Source organism: Puntigrus tetrazona, chromosome 21 (genome assembly GCF_018831695.1).
Source record: "Puntigrus tetrazona isolate hp1 chromosome 21, ASM1883169v1, whole genome shotgun sequence".
Taxonomy (NCBI): domain Eukaryota; kingdom Metazoa; phylum Chordata; class Actinopteri; order Cypriniformes; family Cyprinidae; genus Puntigrus; species Puntigrus tetrazona.
Genome location: NC_056719.1, coordinates 16660801 through 16681574, shown reverse-complemented (window position 1 = coordinate 16681574; position 20774 = coordinate 16660801). Strand labels below are relative to the sequence as shown.

The window sequence follows — 20774 nt, the reverse complement described above, 5'->3', positions numbered from 1 at the left end:
AAACCCATTTCAGGCCATCTGTCACATTTACCACAAAATATCTGACATACCCTATTTTTCATGACATGACTGAATAGAAAGAAAGCTGTAGCATCATGTTAAAAATGCATTTTAGGTTGGATAAATTTAAAAGCAGTATTGAACCAAAAACGAAACTCATGCCATTCCAAACTTTGTGTTGAACACAAAAGAAGATATTTCAAAGAATGCTGGTAACAAAACAGTTGCTGGTAGCCATTGACTTCTGTAGTATGAAAAAAATACTATGGAAGTGAGTGGCTAAAAATGTAAATACCATTCATTGACTGTCTATGTAATCCCTTTTGTACAATGTAAAATCCTTTGTAGTGTGAATTTTCTGTTCCCTATCTGTCAGTCACTACAAGTTATGACAATAGCCTGGGGTCACGTTTGGAGCCTGGATTCACTCTGATTAGGAGAAAAATGCCAATAAAATTTGGCAAGTGGCATTTGTATACCTGAGCTCCTCCCGAACATACGGGTATAAATGGTATCAAGTGCAACCACTCATCAGGTATTTGCTTTGGAGCTGAGTGTTCTGCATGATTGCGTTCATTGGGAACGCTCACACTTTAGAAAAAAAGAAGAAGCTGGAAGCAGAAGCTGTTTGTCTGGCATTATGGCACAATCAGCAACGTCCCTGTTTGATCAGCGATTCTTCTGGGTGTTTCACAAAGAGCAATTTCTAGTCGGCTTGTATCTTTTAAAAGATGCCATTCCCGCTGTGTCCTCTTGGGTGTGGTCGTTGCACCGAACCTCTAATCACACCTCTCTCTCTCAGGGGAGTGCAGGTGAGCCTTCTGCTGCCACCCATCCTGGTTCCTGTGCAAAGGACCACCTCTTGGCACATTAAGGTGAGAGCCGTCTCCATGAATCCAGCCTGCACTGACTGTCCTGTGCAGCTCCCAGTGAACCGTCTGGGCTACTAGTTTCCTAGTTTCACTCGGCATGCAGCAGGAAGATCAGATGTCAATTACATCATTGAAGGACGGGTTTTCATCTATGAGGATGAATATTTAGCAGGTCGGCCCCTCTCAGGTGCCGGCCACTGCCTAATTGGAGCCAGAACTGATGGCAACTGTGAGTATTGGGCTGGAAGTGTCCACACGCCCAGCCCCAAGCCCTCACGGTTGAATGATTGGTGTCTGGGTGTGGACTGTGGATCATGGCCACGTTCCACCCCAGTTCCTTTCTCCCTGGAGGTGCCAGAAGCCGTTTGTCTCCTGGATACGTGCCCAAGGTTCCCACCAAGCCTTTTTGCGATCAGGTGGTAAACCTGCAAGTACTGCCCCTAAAGGAGGAAGCTCTGAGCAGCATTTGTTTATCACGGAGGTCAGTGGAAAGGGAGAGCTGTTTCCAAGTAGAGGTAGGGTCTACTGGCATACCATTCTCAATCTGGGCGAACCGGCACACCTTTGTGGGGTACTACAATCTTTGCCTTGAGCCACTTTCTTCCCCAGTGATCCCATATGTGTATCTCCACAGTAAGGTTTCCCTTCGGCTTAGTCTGTGTCTCCCTTTGATATACAACTCTGTACTCTGCTTGTCTCTGCCGTCAGTCGTTCCCCCCTGTTGGGTAGGACCTGCTTCTGAGACTAGTTCATATGTTGCACTGCCCCAGGTTGGGTCAGTCCATATTAGTGTCTTCACATGTTACCTCCTGACATAGGGTGTGACCTCCTTGGAAGGTTCGCTTCCCCATCGTCACTGCCAAGCTGTTTAACAAATACGAGATATCTGAAGTAGTCTCAGCTGAAGGTCGAAATTCCTTCTTTCGAAAAAATTTACTCACCTGTGCCAAAGTCAGCAAATTTGCTCTGGGGCATTGGAAAAGTGCATGACCTTGCATAGCATTTGTGTGATATGCAGTTGACTGTCAGCATTTTCAGTGCTTTAGGTTGTGACTGGGTTCATGTTGTTTGAACTACAATTATTGCAGAATTGTTGTCAGATTTCATTGGTGATTTCAAATATGAAATTTAATCGTAAGCTTAGTGAACAGTTTGGGAGAAATTGATGTTTCCCAATACAAAGAGATGCCCAAGAGGCATTTCAAAAATGGCCGCAGAGTGACATGACTTGTCTTAAAGAGACTTTGCTAGTAGTGACTGACAGATAGGGAACGTCTCGGTTACGTATGTATCCCTTGTTCCCTGTTGGAGGGAACTAAGATGTTAAGTCCCTTTGCCACAACCTTGAACCATTGCTGAGTGCTGGAACAAGTTCTCGGCTCCTCAGCAAAACCTGATGAGTGGTTGCACCTCTTGCCTTTTATACCTGTATGTTCGGGAGAAGCTCAAGACCCCAGTCTGTCATCATGACATAACGCCTCCTTTCCCTCCATCAGGGAACAAGGGTTATATACCCAACATGCATATTTATTGCAAGAGTGACATTTTAACATTTTATCTCACAATTTTTTTTACCTTTACATTTTTTATTCAGTGGTAGAAACAGGCTTCTATAGAACTGTGACATATAAGCTCAAAACTGCGAGAAAATGTCTGAATTGTAACAAAAAGTACATTTTTGAAAAATGTTTTTTCCATGACGAAACAGGCCTACCAAACAAAACACATCAGAAGGCAAAACAAAAAAACTATTTTTGTTTTTTAAGGTTTAATTCAGCATTGTGAAGTCGTTTATATTCCTACGAATGCTCAAGACAGCTGCTGCTCATCTGTTGAACACAACATGCTCACATGTGAAGCTGAAAGAACTCTGTCATTCACTGCAAAGAAGCACCTCCTAAATGCCTCGAATTAAACGTAACTGAAGCTACGAGGTTTTTAAAGCATACAATTGCTCGATTCATGCAAGCAGCCTTTATACCTTTGACTCAGACTCCAGTGTGCCGGTGTATGGACTTGTCTTGATTTCTTCTATTCCAGTTGGAGACCAAACCTTTCCAGATCTAAAAGACAAAAGCGGCGAGTTGAGTGAAGCCATATACATACATGAGTGTGTATTTGTTTATCTATAACAGATAGCGTTCCTGACTGATACCAATCAACAATGTGCTTGCTTGTCATGAAAATCTCAAACAGTAAATTGGTCCAGTGAAATGGGAAAACTAAAGGGATATTGAGCATCTTTAGAGCAAATGGACGAACAAAGGCAGTGGTTTTCCTCTGCCCCCTCTCTTCTTACACCTACATGCACACAGCCATACGCAGATCTGAGCAACAAAGAAAGCTCTGTGGTCCCTCCTCCCTCTCATGATGGAAACTTCATCACTGAAGCATGAATGCACCCCCTTCTGAGTTGGCTTGGATGTGGCGGGGTGAGGCAATGGCTTCGAAATGAATGTCAAAGTGACTTAGGGTCATCTGGATGTGACTGATTAAAGGATGTTTTCCATATGAAACCCATTCGAATAAAGACGCTTTTTTTCAAATGGAACACTTTTTTTTGTTGTATTTAGGGCTGGGTGGCATGACAGTAAGGAAACCAGAAGAGAAATTGCTGTACTCTGTTTACCAGGAAAGATATGTCGGGCAGGAAAGCTTCATATTGCTCACCCGTGCTGTAAACAGAGATACATAATCAAGGATGTACTATTTAAGAGAATTAACCAAAATAAAACTTTACTCCTTGAGAAGTGTTCTTACTGTGCAGTCTAATGGTTGCTTTTCCTTCATAACAAATACAACATCTAAAAGGTCAAAACTTTCCAAAATAATATAGAATTGAACTGAAATGCTGTCACAGGTTTGGGAATATTGTGTATTTATTTATTTATGATACTTTGAACATAGGTTTTCTGTGATTTTAACTTTTAATGATAGTTTTTTTGTATTAATTTTACTGTTTTGAGTTAATGACTTTTGTACTGACACAGATCATTTACTTGTGATGAATATCTTTCAGTTTTTGTCCATCTCAAAAACAAAAATTAATTAATTAATATATAGCATTATAAAATAAATAAATATTATATATACAGTATATATAAATATATATATAAATATATACAGGCGTGGACAAAATTGTTGGTACCCTTCGGTCAATGAAAGAAAAAGTCACAATGGTCACAGAAATAACTGTTATCTGACAAAAGTAATAATAAATAAAAATTCTATAAATGTTAACCAATGAAAGTCAGACATTGTTTTTCAACCATGCTTCAACAGAATTATTTTAAAAAATAAACTCACTTTAAACAGGCATGGACAAAAATGATGGTACCCTAGAAAACACTGAAAATAATGTGACCAAAGGGACATGTTAATTCAAGGTGTGTCCACTAATTAGCATCACAGGTGTCTACAACCTTGTAATCAGCCATTGGGCCTATATATATGGCTCCAGGTAATCACTGTGTTGTTTGGTGATATGGTGTGTACCACACTGCGACATGGACCAGAGGAAGCAAAGGAAAGAGTTGTCTCAAGAGATCAGAAAGAAAATTATAGACAAGCATGTTAAAGGTAAAGGCTATAAGACCATCTCCAAGCAACTAGATGTTCCTGTGACTACAGTTGCACATATTATTCAGAAGTTTAAGATCCATGGGACTGTAGCCAACCTCCTGGACGTGGCCGCAGGAGGAAAATTGATGACAAATCTAAGAGATGGATAATCCGAATGGTAACAAAAGAGCCTAGAAAGACTTCTAAAGAGATTCAAGGTGAACTTCATGCTCAAGGAACATCAGTGTCAGATCGCACCATCCGTCGTTGTTTGAGCCAAAGTGGACTACATGGGGAGACGACCAGGAGGAGGACACCATTGTTGAAAAACGAATCATAAAAAAGCAAGACTGGAATATGCCAAACATGTTGACAAGCCACAAAGCTTCTGGGAGAATGTCCTGTGGACAGATGAGACAAAAATCGAAGTTTTTGCCAAGGCACATCAGCTGTATGTTCACAGACGAAAAAATGAAGCATATCAAGAAAAGAACACTGTCCCTACTGTGAAACATGGAGGAGGCTCTGTTATGTTCTGGGGCTGCTTTGCTGCGTCTGGCACAGGGTGTCTTGAATCTGTGCAGGGTACAATGAAATCTCAAGACTATCAAGGAATTCTAGAGAGAAATGTACTAGCCAGTGTCAGAAAGCTTGGTCTCAGTCGCAGAGTCATGGGTCTTGCAACAGGACAATGACCCAAAACACACCGCTAAAAACACCCAAGAATGGCTAAGAGGAAAAAATTGGACTATTGTAAAGTGGCCTTCTATGAGCCCTGACCTCAATCCTATTGAGCATCTTTGGAAGGAGCTGAAACATGCAGTCTGGAAAAGGCACCCTTCAAACCGGACACAACTGGAGCAGTTTGCTCATGAAGAGTGGGCCAAAATACCTGCTGAGAGGTGCAGAAGTCTCATTGACAGTTACAGGAAGCGTTTGATTGCAGTGATTGCCTCAAAGGTTGCGCAACAAAATATTAAGTTAGGGGTACCATCATTTTTGTCCAGGTCTGTTTCATGAGTTTATTTTTTTAATAATTCTGTTGAAGCATGGTTGAAAAACAATGTCTGACTTTCATTGGTTAACATTTATAGAATTTTATTTATTATTACTTTTGTCAGATTAAAGTTATTTCTGTGACCATTGTGAGTTTTTCTTTCATTGACCAAAGGGTACCAACAATTTTGTCCACGTCTGTGTATATATATATATATATATATATATATCTAGTATTTTTCATTATGAAATGATTTAGTTTTACTGAATTTAGTTTTTAAGAAGTGTCACACTAGATCATACAAAAAATACATTTCCAGGAATATCATAGTACGTTAAATGTAATTACAATAAATGTAATTTAATTTTAATTTCATTTAATCATCATCATTCATTCCATTTAATGTCTTTCTTGCCAAAATGTAATTCCTTCATAGTTTTTGGTAAAATACTCCTAGTACATCAACAACGTGAAGTATTGTGTGTTTGGGAATGAGAGGAAAATGAGCGAGGCAGATGCAGTGGGCAGAAATGACGCACACAATGTACCATTTTGTTTCCACTCTTTCTCCATTATGATCTATCACGTAATTTATAATTCAGAACGTGGCACACAATTATGCTTTGGGAGGCCGTCTATCAACATGAGTCTGAGACACGCACAGTAAGAGACCTCCTCATGGGGACAAATGGGATTTTTTTTAACAAGATCCTAAGAGCATTTGTATGTATTGTGGCTGTACCACATGTACATTTACTTAGGTTTACATAGACAAAAAGATGCATCTAAAACATGCATTTTTGACATGTGATCACCTTCACGTAAATCATAAATCATCACGTGTGAATTCATTTGCTTCTGCCCTCCACTAATATTGAAACCCTTGGTAAATCTGAGCTACGGTGGCTGTGGAAATCAATCTGCATTATTTATCCTTTGATCTATTGCTCAGAAAATACTTTGAATTCTCATTCTCATTAAAATCTCATTGTGAAATGATTGCTTTCTCTAGTTCACATCGGCCACAATTATTTGCACCCAACTATTGCAACGTATTTTGGCAGAGAAAAATTAAAAATGATAAAATAATTGCTTAATGCTAAACAAGATTACATTCCAAAGTCTTCAAATGAATAACATTTATGTAATTGTTTAACCATTACTTTTAAAAAAATTTTATTCTGTCTAATTTGGCGCTGCTTTTTGACATTTTAAGTCTAAACAGATAGGTCTAATCACCATAATTTGTTAGCATTTGTCTTTATATCGTGTATACTTTTAGGAATAGTGTTAGGATTGGGTTTAGAGTGAGATTAGCAGCTCGAAAGCACTATATACAGTAGAAATACAAAAAAGAATCAGGTCATCCCATTAGCTCATGTTATAAGTGGGTGTCTCAGCCCTGTTGCTAAAATAAAATGTTCCCGTCTATCATATTTTCCTTCTTGTTGGGATTTCTTCAATGAGTAACTGAGTTTCAAAAGCAGAGGGTTTTCTTTGGCTTTCCTGCTTTGTTTCGTTTCCATTTTCAGGAAGGTGAGTAATGCACAGATGTTTCCAGAAAGCACAGCGATGAACTGTTCAAATACAGTTTCCAATTTGTCATGTCATTTTTCATAAGACCCTTGTGGTATGATCAGTGAGCATTTGTATTTAGCTGTGCCCCAGTAATACAAAACAGACACTTATTTACATTTGCATTGTGCATGTATTTGTATCCGAGCTCTGTTAAATTACTTCAATGTTGTTTGTGCCTCACTCACCGAACCAGGATTATTCTTACATGCTACATTTTAGGAGACTGTTCTACAAAGACAAGCATGTGACTTTTTATTTTACGCATATATATTTTTTTTACATGGTAAAATGTTTCCTCTTATCTCAGTCATGGTCAACTATGACTTTCTGAAGAGTGTAAACACAGCAACTCTCATCTTTCCCGTCTTTTCACTTAGTCCTGGAGACAACTTGCTCTTCAGTAGCAATTATGATAAGATGTGTTGTCAGAAGCAGGAGACAGCAAATGCTATTAATCCATTTTATCCTTTAGAGGGCTTGCCCCAAATTAAAGCAGTTCGCAAAGCATGAAAACGCCTGTCTTATGCTGCTAATTTATCATGAGTTATGTATTACGTCAATTATAATTGCAACAATTTAAAATAAGGACTAATTTGTTTAGTTAACTATAGTAGATAACATAAAGCATTTATTAATCTTAGTTAACATTTACAAAAGCATAATTAAAATCAAAATTTGTATCTGTTAATTATATTTAATGGAGGTGAGCTAACAGTTGTACAGTGATGACCAGAATAATTAGAACATGTGAAAAATCTGAAAATATCGATCTTTTTTGCCTCCAAAAAAGCTTTTACAACTGCTACATTTAGGCTTCATGTAAAGTTATTAGAGATTATAAAGTGAGTATATTCTCCTGCAGTAATATAGTCAGATAATATATCCAAATCAGACATAAGTATCATGGTTTTGAAATGAGATTGATCCATTATTCCACTGATATATGGTTTGTTAGGACTAGGCTGAAATACAGCTATTTTAAAATCTGTAATCTAAATGTGCAAAAATTTAAATATTGACAAAATCAGCTTTAAGGTTGCCCAAATTAAGTTCAAAGCAATGCATATTATTAAATATATTTATGGCAGGAAATTTGCAAAATATCTTCATGGAACATGGACATAACCAACAGAATATATTTTTGTTTATACCACAGCGTTTGTGAACAAGGCTTACATTTAATATAACATTACCCAACGTTTAAGAACAAAAGCAGATAATTAAGAACAAAAACTGATCAACATGTTTAGCAATTTTCGTTTTTAACTATGCATTCCAGTTAATCTCAATCAGCTAATTGAGTAAAAATGAACTAAATATGGCTAACCAACACAATAAAAACATGATAACATAAAAAAAAACATGATTTTTAAGAATTATTATTATCTGTTCTCTAATAAACTCTTCAAACATAGACAGATTTGCGCATTGAGCCTAAAGATTATTTATCTTACATAATATCTGATTGAAATGAACTTAAACTAATTGCTTGAGCATACATGGACTAATAAAGGCCTAAAGCATTCAATTTGAAAGTCCTTTTGTTGTAAACAGCTAATTTAGAGCAAAAGGAGTAGCTTTACTGCATCAGAGATGTATAACTTTGCTGACAGCTAAAACTACCTGGTTAAACCAGCTTCATGGCACTGGCTGTGTTTAAGAAGGATTGGGATCAAACAAGCAGTCCATTCCTCCTGTAGTATCATATTAATACAAATTGAGCTTCTTGGAAAAACGTATTACAATACAATGCTGGTAAACGCCCCCCGGCCCCCTCATGCAGGATGTCCTAACATGTCAACTTTGCTCGGGACGTCCTGTTTGTTTAACTAACAGCGAAACCTGTTTGAATGTATATTTTCATTTCAAACACTTAACTAGGGCTTGACATCACCCGATCCTTTGAAATTCCCTTTTCAGCTGTCAAGAAACGCCAAACGCAGCTCTTCCCTCTCTTTGTTTCCTCCTCTAAGCTTTCAAATCCACTCGCAATTCGTCACTCGCGCGTCATTATCCACTAAGCACCGAGTCCTGCCCTGTTTTCTCTGTGCCCTTAATTCCTCTTTTTTTTTTTCTCCGCTCTCTGCACTTTCATGACCCAGGTCTTATGACTCACTCGGCTTTAAGTCGCTGGCCCAGCAGCCTCTTTCCGACAGCTTCACGACTTGTGGAAACAAATCTTTCTCATCCGCGCTCTCCGCCTTTTCCAGACTCCGACTTTCTTTAAAGAGGAAGGAGGAGGCTCGGGAGATACGGCGAGATTCCCAGCAGCTGTTGTCTGCCTTCACAGCGGCTCGAGGATACGCCAGGGTGCCTTTATTTGAGAGATGTAGACCTTTTTGTCCAGCGCTGACTCAGAGGTCAAGCGGGAACACATCCGGTACTTCCAGTAACCCGACGTGGCACCGCTTAACGTTACAGTCAGAAACACGGATGAGGGGCGTTAAAGGGGAACTCACCACTGGTTTTCATAATACACTTGCTGTCTATACAATAGAAAAACCATTAAAAAAAATAACTTGAGAAATCTGAGAAAAGAGGCAGTTCCTAGCTGAGTAAAAGGTAGGAAAATGAGCTCATCTCGAATTTAAAGCTTCCTACAGGTGTCAAAAAAGTTGGCATGGGGGGGCAACAAAGGGTTAAAAAAGCATAAATTGTGAAACGATTCAGCTGGGAGACCATCTAGCAACTAATTAAGTTAATTGACGTCAGGTCTGTAACACGATTAGCTATAAAAGGGATGCCTTAGAGAGGCAGAGTCAGACATGAAGATGGGCAGAGGCTCTCCAATCTGTGAATGAGTGGAATACTTTAAAAACAAAGTTCTTGAATGTCAAATTGCAAAGGCTTTGGAAATAATCTACAGTGTTTAACATCACCAAAAGATTCAGACAAATTTCCGTACGTAAGGAACAAGGCTGAAGACTTTTGTTGGATGCCCACTGCATCACTCAAGATTGTGTCATTTACGTTACTAAATGGGCCCAGGAATACTTCCAGAAACCACTGTCGGTGAACACAATCCACCGTACCATCTGCAGATATCAACTAAAGCTCTGTCATGCAAAAAAGTAAGCCATATGTGAACATGGTCCAGAATTCCAGAAAGTCCAAATTCGATAAATGAAAAATATGTTAAAGTTGACCACAAACTCTTTAGCAGCTAGAAACCTATATCAGGCGAGAATGGGACCAAATTCCAACACTAAAACTCCAGAAACACATAACTTTTGTGCTCAGACATCTTCACACGGTTTTGAAAAGAGCAGGAGATGCTACAAAATGGTAAAAATGCCCAGTAGCAGGCATCAAATTTGAAATATTATGTGCATAGAATTTTTAAATTTCACAGTTTAAACGTTATGTTATCTAGGTTCTATTGTGAATAAAATATTGTTCAAATATTGGCTCATGTTATCTTTTAGTTTTCATTTTATTCAGATTTAAGAGTCTCAACAGAAATTTTTTTTTAATAAATATTTTCATAAAGACATGACAGTCTGGAATGAAGAAAGTGACGACCAACAACTGTTTGGTTATGATTCATATTCAAAACGGTATGTCTGCAGATCTCGCTTTTTGAACGCTGATTACACACTGCTGCCACCTGAGGGTTTGGAGAGTTTTCTTGAGACGCAGAACACAAGGGCAACTTTTATCCCAGATGCAGACCATAAGCTCGGTTTATCGTGACCTTTGCTAACCTGCATCACTGAGAGATCAATCATGCTGTGACCCGTCTGGAAACGGAAGACCTCCAGATCATCCAGACCTCGTCCATGGTTTCAGGAACGTCTTCAGTCAGAAACCAAATATGTTTATGTAAGTACAGGATTCTGTTCTACTTCAGAATAACATGCTTTCCTGGTCCTTTTGGCTGTAATGTGATGCTCTAATTTTACACGGTCAGCCTAAGCGTGTTATTTCCAGCCTCATTCCTCAAACACTGACATGTTTGGACAGCAAATTCATCTGTTTTAGAATTTATGGCTGAACAAATACATTAAAGCAAACATCATGCGGCATAAATCAATTACTTAATTGAATTTATTACGGTAGTTATTATTATATACAGAGCTGTGTGTATATGGTGTATGTTTGCACATTATTTCAAATATGTTACTGTTTAGTATGTAATTTTTTTTTTTTTAAAGATTTATTTTTTCCATCTAAATATTATTTACATGTTCCCATTTCATCACCACCAGTGCAAAAAAAAGCACAAGCACTGCATGACAGTGTAATGTGAAAATACTTGCTAGTTCACAATGTTTCCGGCTATTTTATGCGGAAGTTTGAAAATTGAAATATTGTAATCAAAAATGCATTAAAATATTGCATTCCATTTTTTTTTACAGAAAGTAATGCCTTAAATTAACTTTTTGTCAATGGGGCTGGGTTTGCTTGTTTGTTTTTAATAAGAAAAAAGGATTCTTACATAACTCTTTTAAGTAACTTTTAATAAGTTACAGCCAAAACCAACTGTAATACCACCGCAGCATAATCGGTTATTTATTTAGTTCGCTGCATTAAGCACATGTTAAGTCCAGTCTTGGTGTGACACGGCTAAAACAACACAGGGCTAATTGTCATAAAAACTGTTGATACTTTATATCAACAGGTTATAACCACATTTTAAGTTTTATGATTAACAACCAACCACTGAAAAACTCGTATTTGTTGACTTGTACTGTAAATGTTAGAGGCCACATATACTATATATAGTGGTATATGGCAGTTGTAACCCTGGTGGGAAAATATGATTTCATGATAGTAAAAATAAGAACTTCCTTTTGGCACAAATAACTAAGAATAATCCAGTAATGATTTCTCCTGAATCTTTAACATAAACTCACATGCGCATTTGGTTTAACTGGAAGAACCTGTTTTTTTTTTGTTATTTTTTTAAAACATGGGTTATAGAAGTCTTGGGTATTCTTTGGCACCTGACCCGGCTTATTTATAACGCGTCACTCATTAATCGTCTTTGCATCTCTCTACTGCAATATTCTCAAGAAGAATATGATTCAGAACGGCGTGTTTTAAGTAACTTCATGTCCATCCAAACGCACGCCGTCTGTAATCAGCACATCCATGCACGCTGGAATGAAACGGTGCTTATCGTGCCAGCGCACAACTCATTTCAAAAGCACAGACTGATACAAATGACTCACTGGCATATGCTAAAGGTCACATACCAATAGATACGGGGGGGCATGTTTTTGCATTTACAATGCTGTCACATGACCTTCAAAGGGGCCGTCTACGCAGGCCATAAAGCGCACCTAAGAAATCAGCAGAGATCAGATGTTGACAAAATTCAGATTCTGTTGTTGCTCTAGTCATGCGGATTCGCGTTTTTTTTTTTTTTTAAAGCTTGGCTGACGGTTTTGAAATGTGATCAGCTGTGAAGGAAAACTAGAGGAGTCCCTGAAGTTCCCAGTCGAATGCTGAGTATAAACAACCCAGAGTATCCTTAAATAAATTTACTACTCCTATGTGAATGTACCACTTAATGTCGAAAGATGATATACGAGCAGGTCTACCAAGAGTTCAGGGCTTTTCCAAATAACAAGCGCAGCTTGCTCTGAGAACACACGCCAAATATGGCAAGATGCAGCATATGATGCCTCTGGGTGAATCTCACACTCGCGCACAAAAAAAATCCCGTTGGTGTGAAAAGGATCGTCTTTTATCACATTGCCATTTCGATGACGGCTTCAACAGAAAATGACATTCAAGGGTTCCTACCATCAAACAAAAATGGCCACAAAAAACTTGTTTCTGTTGTCGACACAGATTTGACTCTAGAGCAGGGTCGGAAATGTACAGGGGATTGCCCCTCAAGTTCAAGATAAGGGGGTTGAACAATTAAACCTGATTTATTACGACTGCCGTGGATAAAACGAGATGTGAAAATAAATGAAAGGTTCAGTGGATCTGATGCAAACGTAAGTAACATTACTGACCCTAATATAAGACTGCTTTATTCGTTTAATTTGTGGTCTAGGCTTTGACGTGTCGATAATACACACACAACCATAGGTGGCACCATATACGCGTAAAACAAGTGTGTCATGACATAGGCTACATAAAGGTCGCTAGTGAAAACAAAACTATACGAAAAGTCATGTTAGCCTCATGGTAGTCATGTTGATTTTTAAAAGTAAGACAGGACTCAGATTTGAAGACTACAATCAGATTTCACTTCTACTGTTAATAAAAGTTTGGTAGGCTACTATGAGATGGATAGACTAAATATATTTAGATATAGTTAGTTATATATTTTAAATGCGCTACCTGTTATTTTTATGGTACATCGAAAAGTGTATATTTTATGTGATTGTTGGTACATTTTACCAGTGTTTACCATACTTTCAAAACAAAAACTAAAATTGCAAAAATATGCAATATGAAAATAATTTCAGTAAAACAGAAGAAACGGTAATAGTAAGAACTACATTTTTATTTTCTCAGTAAAACACAAGATTTGTTTGTTTTTTTTTGTAAGATTTTTTCCAAAAGGTACATCAGGAAAAAGGGGGCTCGTCTTATAATCAGGGCCCATAACTCTCATTATGCTATCTTAGACATTATTGTAATAACGTGTTATTATGGGCTGCATCTTGTCATTCTGCCACTCGCAAGCTTCATGCTTTCTAACCTTATCTCCACTTTTTTCCCTCTTTATGTTGCAATGAATTAGCTTATTGTGCATATAAAATACTAAAAATAACGACTATATTTAACAATTTCTGCAAGTCTCTGCAACAGTTTGCATGCTGTTCCTGCTTCAGCAGCATCACGCGCATGCATCGAGTTAAACGGAGAAGAAATTGGTGAAATTTGTGCACAAAATGTTTTCTCATAGCTTCATAAAACTCATCGAACCACTGATGGGCTATTTTATCAATGTCCTTACCGCATTTCTGTGCGTCACTGATTTGTGTGAGTAACACGAAAGCTGTCACTATGACGGTACCCTTTTAAAACGTACTAAAATGTACCATCTAGAGACACGTCAGCACCCAGCGACGGCTCTCGAAGCACGTTTACCTGCTGATGGCCAACACGAGCTGATCTGTGCAGGCTTTAATGCGGTTCTGAGCCTCCATGTGCGTCATGATCTCTGTGCTTTCTCCATTGATGGCTAGGATGGTGTCTCCAGGGCACAAATCGCCCAGCGCTGCTTTACTCGCAGGTGTTATCTAACAAAAGACAAACAAAAGGAAGGTTAAAGAAGCACCACACCCAAGACGCACGCCGCAGAGGCCTGCAAGCTACTATTACTGGCTGACTTAAAACCACGAGTGAGACAAAGCCGGCAACTAGACCAGATGATCAGTTACTCACTTGACTAATGTGAAATGTAATGAGCATGCAACGAGACCCGTCCACGTTTATGCTTACTGTAGCCCCAGCTTGCTTTTTTTGACTTGACATGAGTCGCAAGAATAATCTTTCAATTAATATCCAGATATATCAAACTTTCACTTATAAGGGGATCTGCTTAAAGAGAAACCCTGCACTATATTGTACATTAAAAGTAATAATAAGATTAAAAGTTGATGTTTTGTTGCCACTAATGGTCATTTCAGCTGGAATTTTAAGTGTAGGTAAGTTTTTTCCCTTTTCTGACAATAGAAAAGGAAATAAATCCATCATAAAAAGGAAAATCATAAAGCCAAAGACTTTTGGTATCAAAAAACAAATGATAAGGTGTTTTTCGTTTGATTTTATGGAGACATGGTATTAATTGCAAGCAGTTTTCACGAGAAGCAAGAACCGTAATATTCTTTTTAAAAAGTATTTCATCAATTATGGTAAACGATGGCTGAATTCCTTCAAAAAAGCGTTTATGTGTTAGACTTCAGCTGCTCGTGTTCTCTACACATGACAACAATTTTCAGTAATTATATCGTCTAACTCAGCCTTATTACAAATCCTGCCAGTGCTTGATACTTTGAGATCTCGCAAACTAAAATCAGTTATCTGTTCAGTTCACGGGGTTCGCGATTTTACAGCACTTAAAAAAACACTTAATATTAGTGATTGATGCAAATAGCCATTTTATCATAATAACATTTAACATAAACGTGCAAATGTTAGTTAGCAAGAAAATGTTATATGAGACGATATTATACATTTATACTCTACTGAAAGCGTTTCGCAATAAAAAAGTTGTTTTGAAAAATGGATGGCTGTAGACATCAGCTATCGGAAAACATTGTAATGTAAAGTAAACGGTTAATTGCTTGTGTAAGCTGTTGTAGTTAGAGCAAGGTGATATAAGTTATATCATACTGAGTTTCAATAAAGTTTATATTGATAACTACATGGATTAATCTAACAGCAGAAATGAATGCAACAGTCAGTGCTTGTCACTAAAAGGCTACATGTTTATCTGAGAAAAACTAGCACGCTGAAAACTGAAAGTAAAAATAAATGTTTTGAATAATAATTTTATAATTTGCTGTAAACTTTCTTTTTGTTTGCACATTTTTTCATTACATTTTAAAAGATTAAAATTGTAGTGCTGTCAAATGATTAATTGCAATTAATTGCATCCATAATAAAAGCTTTTGTTTACCTAATATATGTATGTGTACTCAGTATTATTTATTATGCATACATAAATATACAAAATATATATTTAGAAAATATTTGCATGTATATTATATTCACATAATATTATATTATATATAAATATGTAATTTATTAATAATTAATTAAATTGATTTATTTCTTAAATATATATTTGTATAAATATATATATATATATATATGTATATATATATATATATATATATATATATATATATATATATATATATATATTTTTTTTTTTTTTATTATTATTTATTTTTTTTGCATGTAATTAGTAGTGATTAATCATCTGAACGCACTATTAAATTGTTAAAGTTTTATTAATTTAAACAATAAAACAAATATTTAACAGCCCTAGTAACAATAATGAATAATATTCTAAAATCCTTTGATACAGAAATGCAGTCACTATTGTTAAAGATTCACAACACACTGTAGATAGGTACAATGAAGCTGAAGTATCTAGAGACCTCGAAATGCCGCACAAAAGACCACTTTTGATGTTAAGCAAGGAAATTGCCTGAAATTGCTCCTAAGTACAGAGGGCTGTTGTTATTGCAGCGGGATTTAGCCTACCTAAAGCCATTAACTATATCAGCATCTGTCTATAATATGCCAAGCGCATATGTACAACCCCAAATATTTAGCAAACAGAAGCTCCTGACCTAGTAATAAGGCTAATTCATCCCATTTTACAAGCTTCGCTGCCATGTGTGTGACTGTCCTGAGTCATACTAAAACACATACGTTCTTTTATCTCGAAAACATCTTGGAAAATGACTGGCTACAAAGGACAAATTATGTGATGTGAACTCACTGGAGAGTTTGAGGTCTCTCGGTAAAAAGGTACAAAAGCTGTCAAAAGGTACAAAACTTAACCTAAAGGATTTATACGGTACCTTCAATGTAAATAATACAGTGCATCTGTTGTAAGAGTAAGAGTTACAACTTTCATACCTTTTTTCTGAGAGTGCTGAGATAAATTTTTCACACTGATCTAAGAAAAGTCAAGTTTGTTTTGGCCGAAAAAGCTAAGCCTCAGACAGAAGAACGTTGGACATGGGCCTACATTATCAGAAGCTGAAAATGTAGAGAGAATTATGAGGAGTAATGAGGTTAGTTGTCTAACTAAAAATATGCTTTCTATGCCTTAAAATGTTTGATGATTATAATGGGAGTATGAAAATCCATGCATACTTCGAAGACTCGCTGAAAGTAGGATATAAAGACTCATAAACAATGTACACACCGTCATACGCCATTTACCTCAACCTCGCTTTAAGTTTGCGAATTATTACATTATTACTTCTTATGACACAAAAGTTCCAACCTCTAGTTCTAAACCAGTTTAGCTTCAGTCTCCAGATCTTTATTCCCAACAAATGACCGAACATGCTTACTACGCAGCAGTGAACCATGCTTTCATTGTACTCAGCACAAACCATGTTTGTGTTTGCTGCAACTGAACCCGTGTTTATTGTAAACTGGAACATATTTTCCTGAAAGTTTGTTATTTTGTATTGCCTTTCAAGGATAGGGGCACGTCAGTGCCTGGCTTCTACCTGGCGTCAGATGCATTCGAGTATTTTTTGGGTGCAAGCATTGTTTGATTAGCCGATCCTTGGCATTTGAGCATAGTTTTTTTTTCCCGCTGGTCCACGACCCTGTCAGAATTTCAGCTGCAACCAGAATGCAACCATTCGACCACGCACTCAACTTAAACAGAGTTGCTTGGCAAAACGCCCCCGAGGCTGAACAATTGCCAACTTCTACTTGAAAATCTCCTGTTTGCTACTTAATCTCATTCTGAATAATGTCACATGGCCTCCTGGAATGCGGCTGTGCTGTGAATGCAGAGCTGAACGGCTGTGGACAATGAGCTGCGGCGTTGCCAGCATTACTGCATGCCCTTACAGAGCAATAACAAGAGGAAGGCCCTGGATGCAATAAATTAGCTTTGTGAAATCCCCAAGAGAGCCAGCCAGACACTGAAGATTAACAGAGTAAATATGTTTATAAGACGGTGCGTGCTTGACCCGTTCGGACAAATTTAAAGCTTATCTTTGAAAATGAGATTCAGCCATTTAGCAGTGAGGCTTTCCGCCTTCTGCGTGACAATTCCCGCGAATGGATGGCCACGTCTGGACAAGTGCTGACAATTAGTTATGTATGGCGCTTGGAAGCGATTCAGCCCGCTTTTACATCACCGGCCTCGCTCGCGTTCACCGGGAAAACACCAAATGTTCAACTCATTAGCTCGGGAGCGAAAGCATTTTACGACAAGGTTGCGGAGACTCTATTGTAACTGCACAACGTCTCCACGCACTCCCGGAAATGAAGGTGCAAAAGCTGTCACTGAGAGAAAATGAGCACATGTTTGTACCTAAAGGGTCCACTTTAGTGCTTAAAGTGCACGTATCCGAAGCTAATAGGTTCAAATACGTAAGTGACGGCTTTTGTACCTTTATTTCTGAAAGCATTAACAATGCATCCTCCATCCAAATCGGCCGCTCATTTTACTAAAATTGCATCTTGGGTTGTGTTTAAACTGTAACCCCTTTTCCATTTGGAGGTGTTCCACTCTGATTCTGGAAAAATGGCTGTTTTGCCAACGGACAACTTAACATCTGTAACCCTAACAGACACTTTCCCTAACAAACCTGTGGCTGACCTATTAATCTCAGCATTTACTGGGAAATCTATCCCCTTTGCCAGATGGAAACCTTCATGGGACGTGAACGCAAAATATCCAAACCGAGCCTCTGGTTTACCGTTTTTCTGCTCGAGCCTGTGGTGCTGATGAGCCTTTCACCAGCTTTCAGTACGATCGAGCTGCTATCTTTACAAGTCGCAGATGTTTCTTTGGCCTGCACAGCTTCAAAAGCGTTCAACGTAAGGTTCTTCCTCAAGGGGTTATTTCATTTATATACGTTTTTTTTTAAACAGCTCTAATAAACAGCTAGAAAACAGTACCTGCATTGGCTCCATCCGTTCATCCACCGGACTGATGGATGGACGGACGGAGTAGACTAAACATCCACGACCATACCACAGATAAAGCCCCGGCCGGCTGTAAATATTAATTGGCGAAAACCAGCTGCCGCTTTTCTAAAGCAATGTAAGTGGAAGGCAGCTGAATAAGATTTCTTCTGGCACAAGCGTTTACTGACCGCAAATGTGCAGTAAATGATAGGGTTTGTCGAGCATGATTCAGCTTTTCATTCATTTGAGAAGCGTCGAAGTCCGTGGCCAAAGAAATGACTTAAATGTTTCTCATAGACCTTTTCACGAAGCGACCGTTTTCTACTCAAAAGAATACATCTTGAAGAAAGTAACTAAAAAGTGGATGGGAGTCAATGGATGCCACTCAGCAGAAGAAAGAAACTCAGAGAGTCAGTTTTAGTGAGTCAGTGATGCTGTCATCGCTTTCATTTTTGGGTGAACTTTCCCTTTAAGTCTCCTGCTTTTTGCATTTTTCTCCTAAATCTCTTGGCTAGTCCCAAATCGTCCTAATCTGAACTCAAACATTTGTCCTTCAGATTCAAATTACCGATTAATTTTACAGCTGGAAGTCGGATATTTTTGAAGATGATGGTGATATTTCATTGAAGACCTCCATTACAACTTCTGAACGATATGCTTGCTTGACAAAGCGCTCTGAACATTAAAATCACGTGGAATTAAAATATTTTCGTTACAGAGTGGGACGCAAAAGCAAAGGCTGTACATATCTCTCTACTGTAACATGCAAAGCAAGAATACTTGATCTATTTACATCTTTACAGTGAAATCGCACGCCGGGTGTAAAGAGGCCCCCGTCTCCGCTGCATTGTGAAAAAAAAAGTTCATCATTAACAGAGAAGAATAAGAAAAGACGTACTCTTGAAATGGTGAGCGGCGTGCTGAAGTCCCGTCCACCCACCAGACGAAAACCCCACGGCGAGGGACCGGTGAGAGTCACAGTGTGAGACATTTTTGATTCGGACAGAAAAACTGCTCTCGCTTCATTCACTCTTTAAATAAAACCAGCGCCGGCGAGCGAGGAGGAGCAACTCGGAGCAAAGCTTCGGGGGAGGGACGGCCCCCGTCGCTATGACAACCACACACAACTCCAAGACCCGCCCACTGCGGCGGAGCGCCGGTTTAAAATCTTTATAAAGTAACGGCTCGCTCGGCGTGCGAGGAACCAAGAAACACGCGCAGGTAAGCGTGCAAACGGCAAAAATGAAACACTACGGGAGAAATGATGGCTTTAAAAGTTATAATTATGAGATGAGAACTTATTGCCAAACAAAAAAAAAACAGTCAAAATTATTATAAAGTCAAAATTATTAGATAAAAACGCAAAATTGTGACTTACTTAGCCTATTTTTCTAGACTTTAAAAAAAGTCGGAATTAGGATTTAACAAAATCGAAATGATGATTTCACAACTTTGTGAATTTATAAACACATTTGTCGCAAGATAGTGGTTTTATCATAAATGGGACACTCTAAAACGAACAAACTTGGCTTAAGACAGATTGGAGGACCAAGTTCGATACACACCTTGAAGCTTTTACAATAAACAGACCACGCAGATCATTCAGTGCATATGAAAAACTTCATAGAGCGAGAAAAACCCATCTGGGCTTGTGTATCTCACAATAAAGCTGCTGAATTGCTGAACTTTTTTTTTTATCAGTTTTTTTAAGGTTCCACAAAAGATTCTTATCTATAATGGAAAAATATCAATTTAAAAATTAGCATTTTTTCTCTTTTTCTTTTTAGATGTTTAAATGATCTTCACGTTAACAAACAACAAACGTGTGAATTATTAAGTGTAGCCCCGCCCCCTTTCAGCGCCGCGCTCGTTGCCTTCCGTTTGTGTTTTCAGGGCCCGAAGGTAAGCTCGTCCGAATTCATGAATGACATTGTTATGACATCTGCTTCGAACATTACAATGCTCAACACGATAACTCTATAGGCCACTCAGTAGGCCAAAGTAAATCTACTTCACTGCCCTTAAACAGCTATACAATAGAGCTACACGAAAAAAAAGGCCGTTCAAAGAGAAAAGTTTCTAAAGATGGCTGCGCACTTGTTTCTCTGATGCTTTAGCAGCTTTCATGCGAATGAATCGCGGCGCATTTAACCATCATGAGCAACCCAAGCTTAAAA

The 20774-nt window shown here is 38.1% G+C and overlaps 1 protein-coding gene across 2 annotated transcripts in view; it reads right to left on the bottom strand.

Annotated features, from left to right (window-relative positions):
* The window catches only part of pdlim4 (PDZ and LIM domain 4), a 43797-nt gene that overhangs the window by 15106 nt on the left and 7917 nt on the right, over positions 1–20774 (bottom strand). The window contains exons 1-3 of one of the 2 annotated variants that reach the window (XM_043221880.1): positions 19496–19652; positions 14065–14216; positions 2854–2935 (exon numbers count right to left, since the gene is read on the bottom strand). In XM_043221880.1, the coding sequence (XP_043077815.1) occupies positions 2854–2935; positions 14065–14216; positions 19496–19588 (327 nt within the window). In that variant the 5' untranslated portion in view covers positions 19589–19652. Of the gene's footprint in view, positions 1–2853; positions 2936–14064; positions 14217–19495; positions 19653–20774 lie in introns of those variants that run through there. The other variant, XM_043221881.1, reaches the window with a different exon arrangement.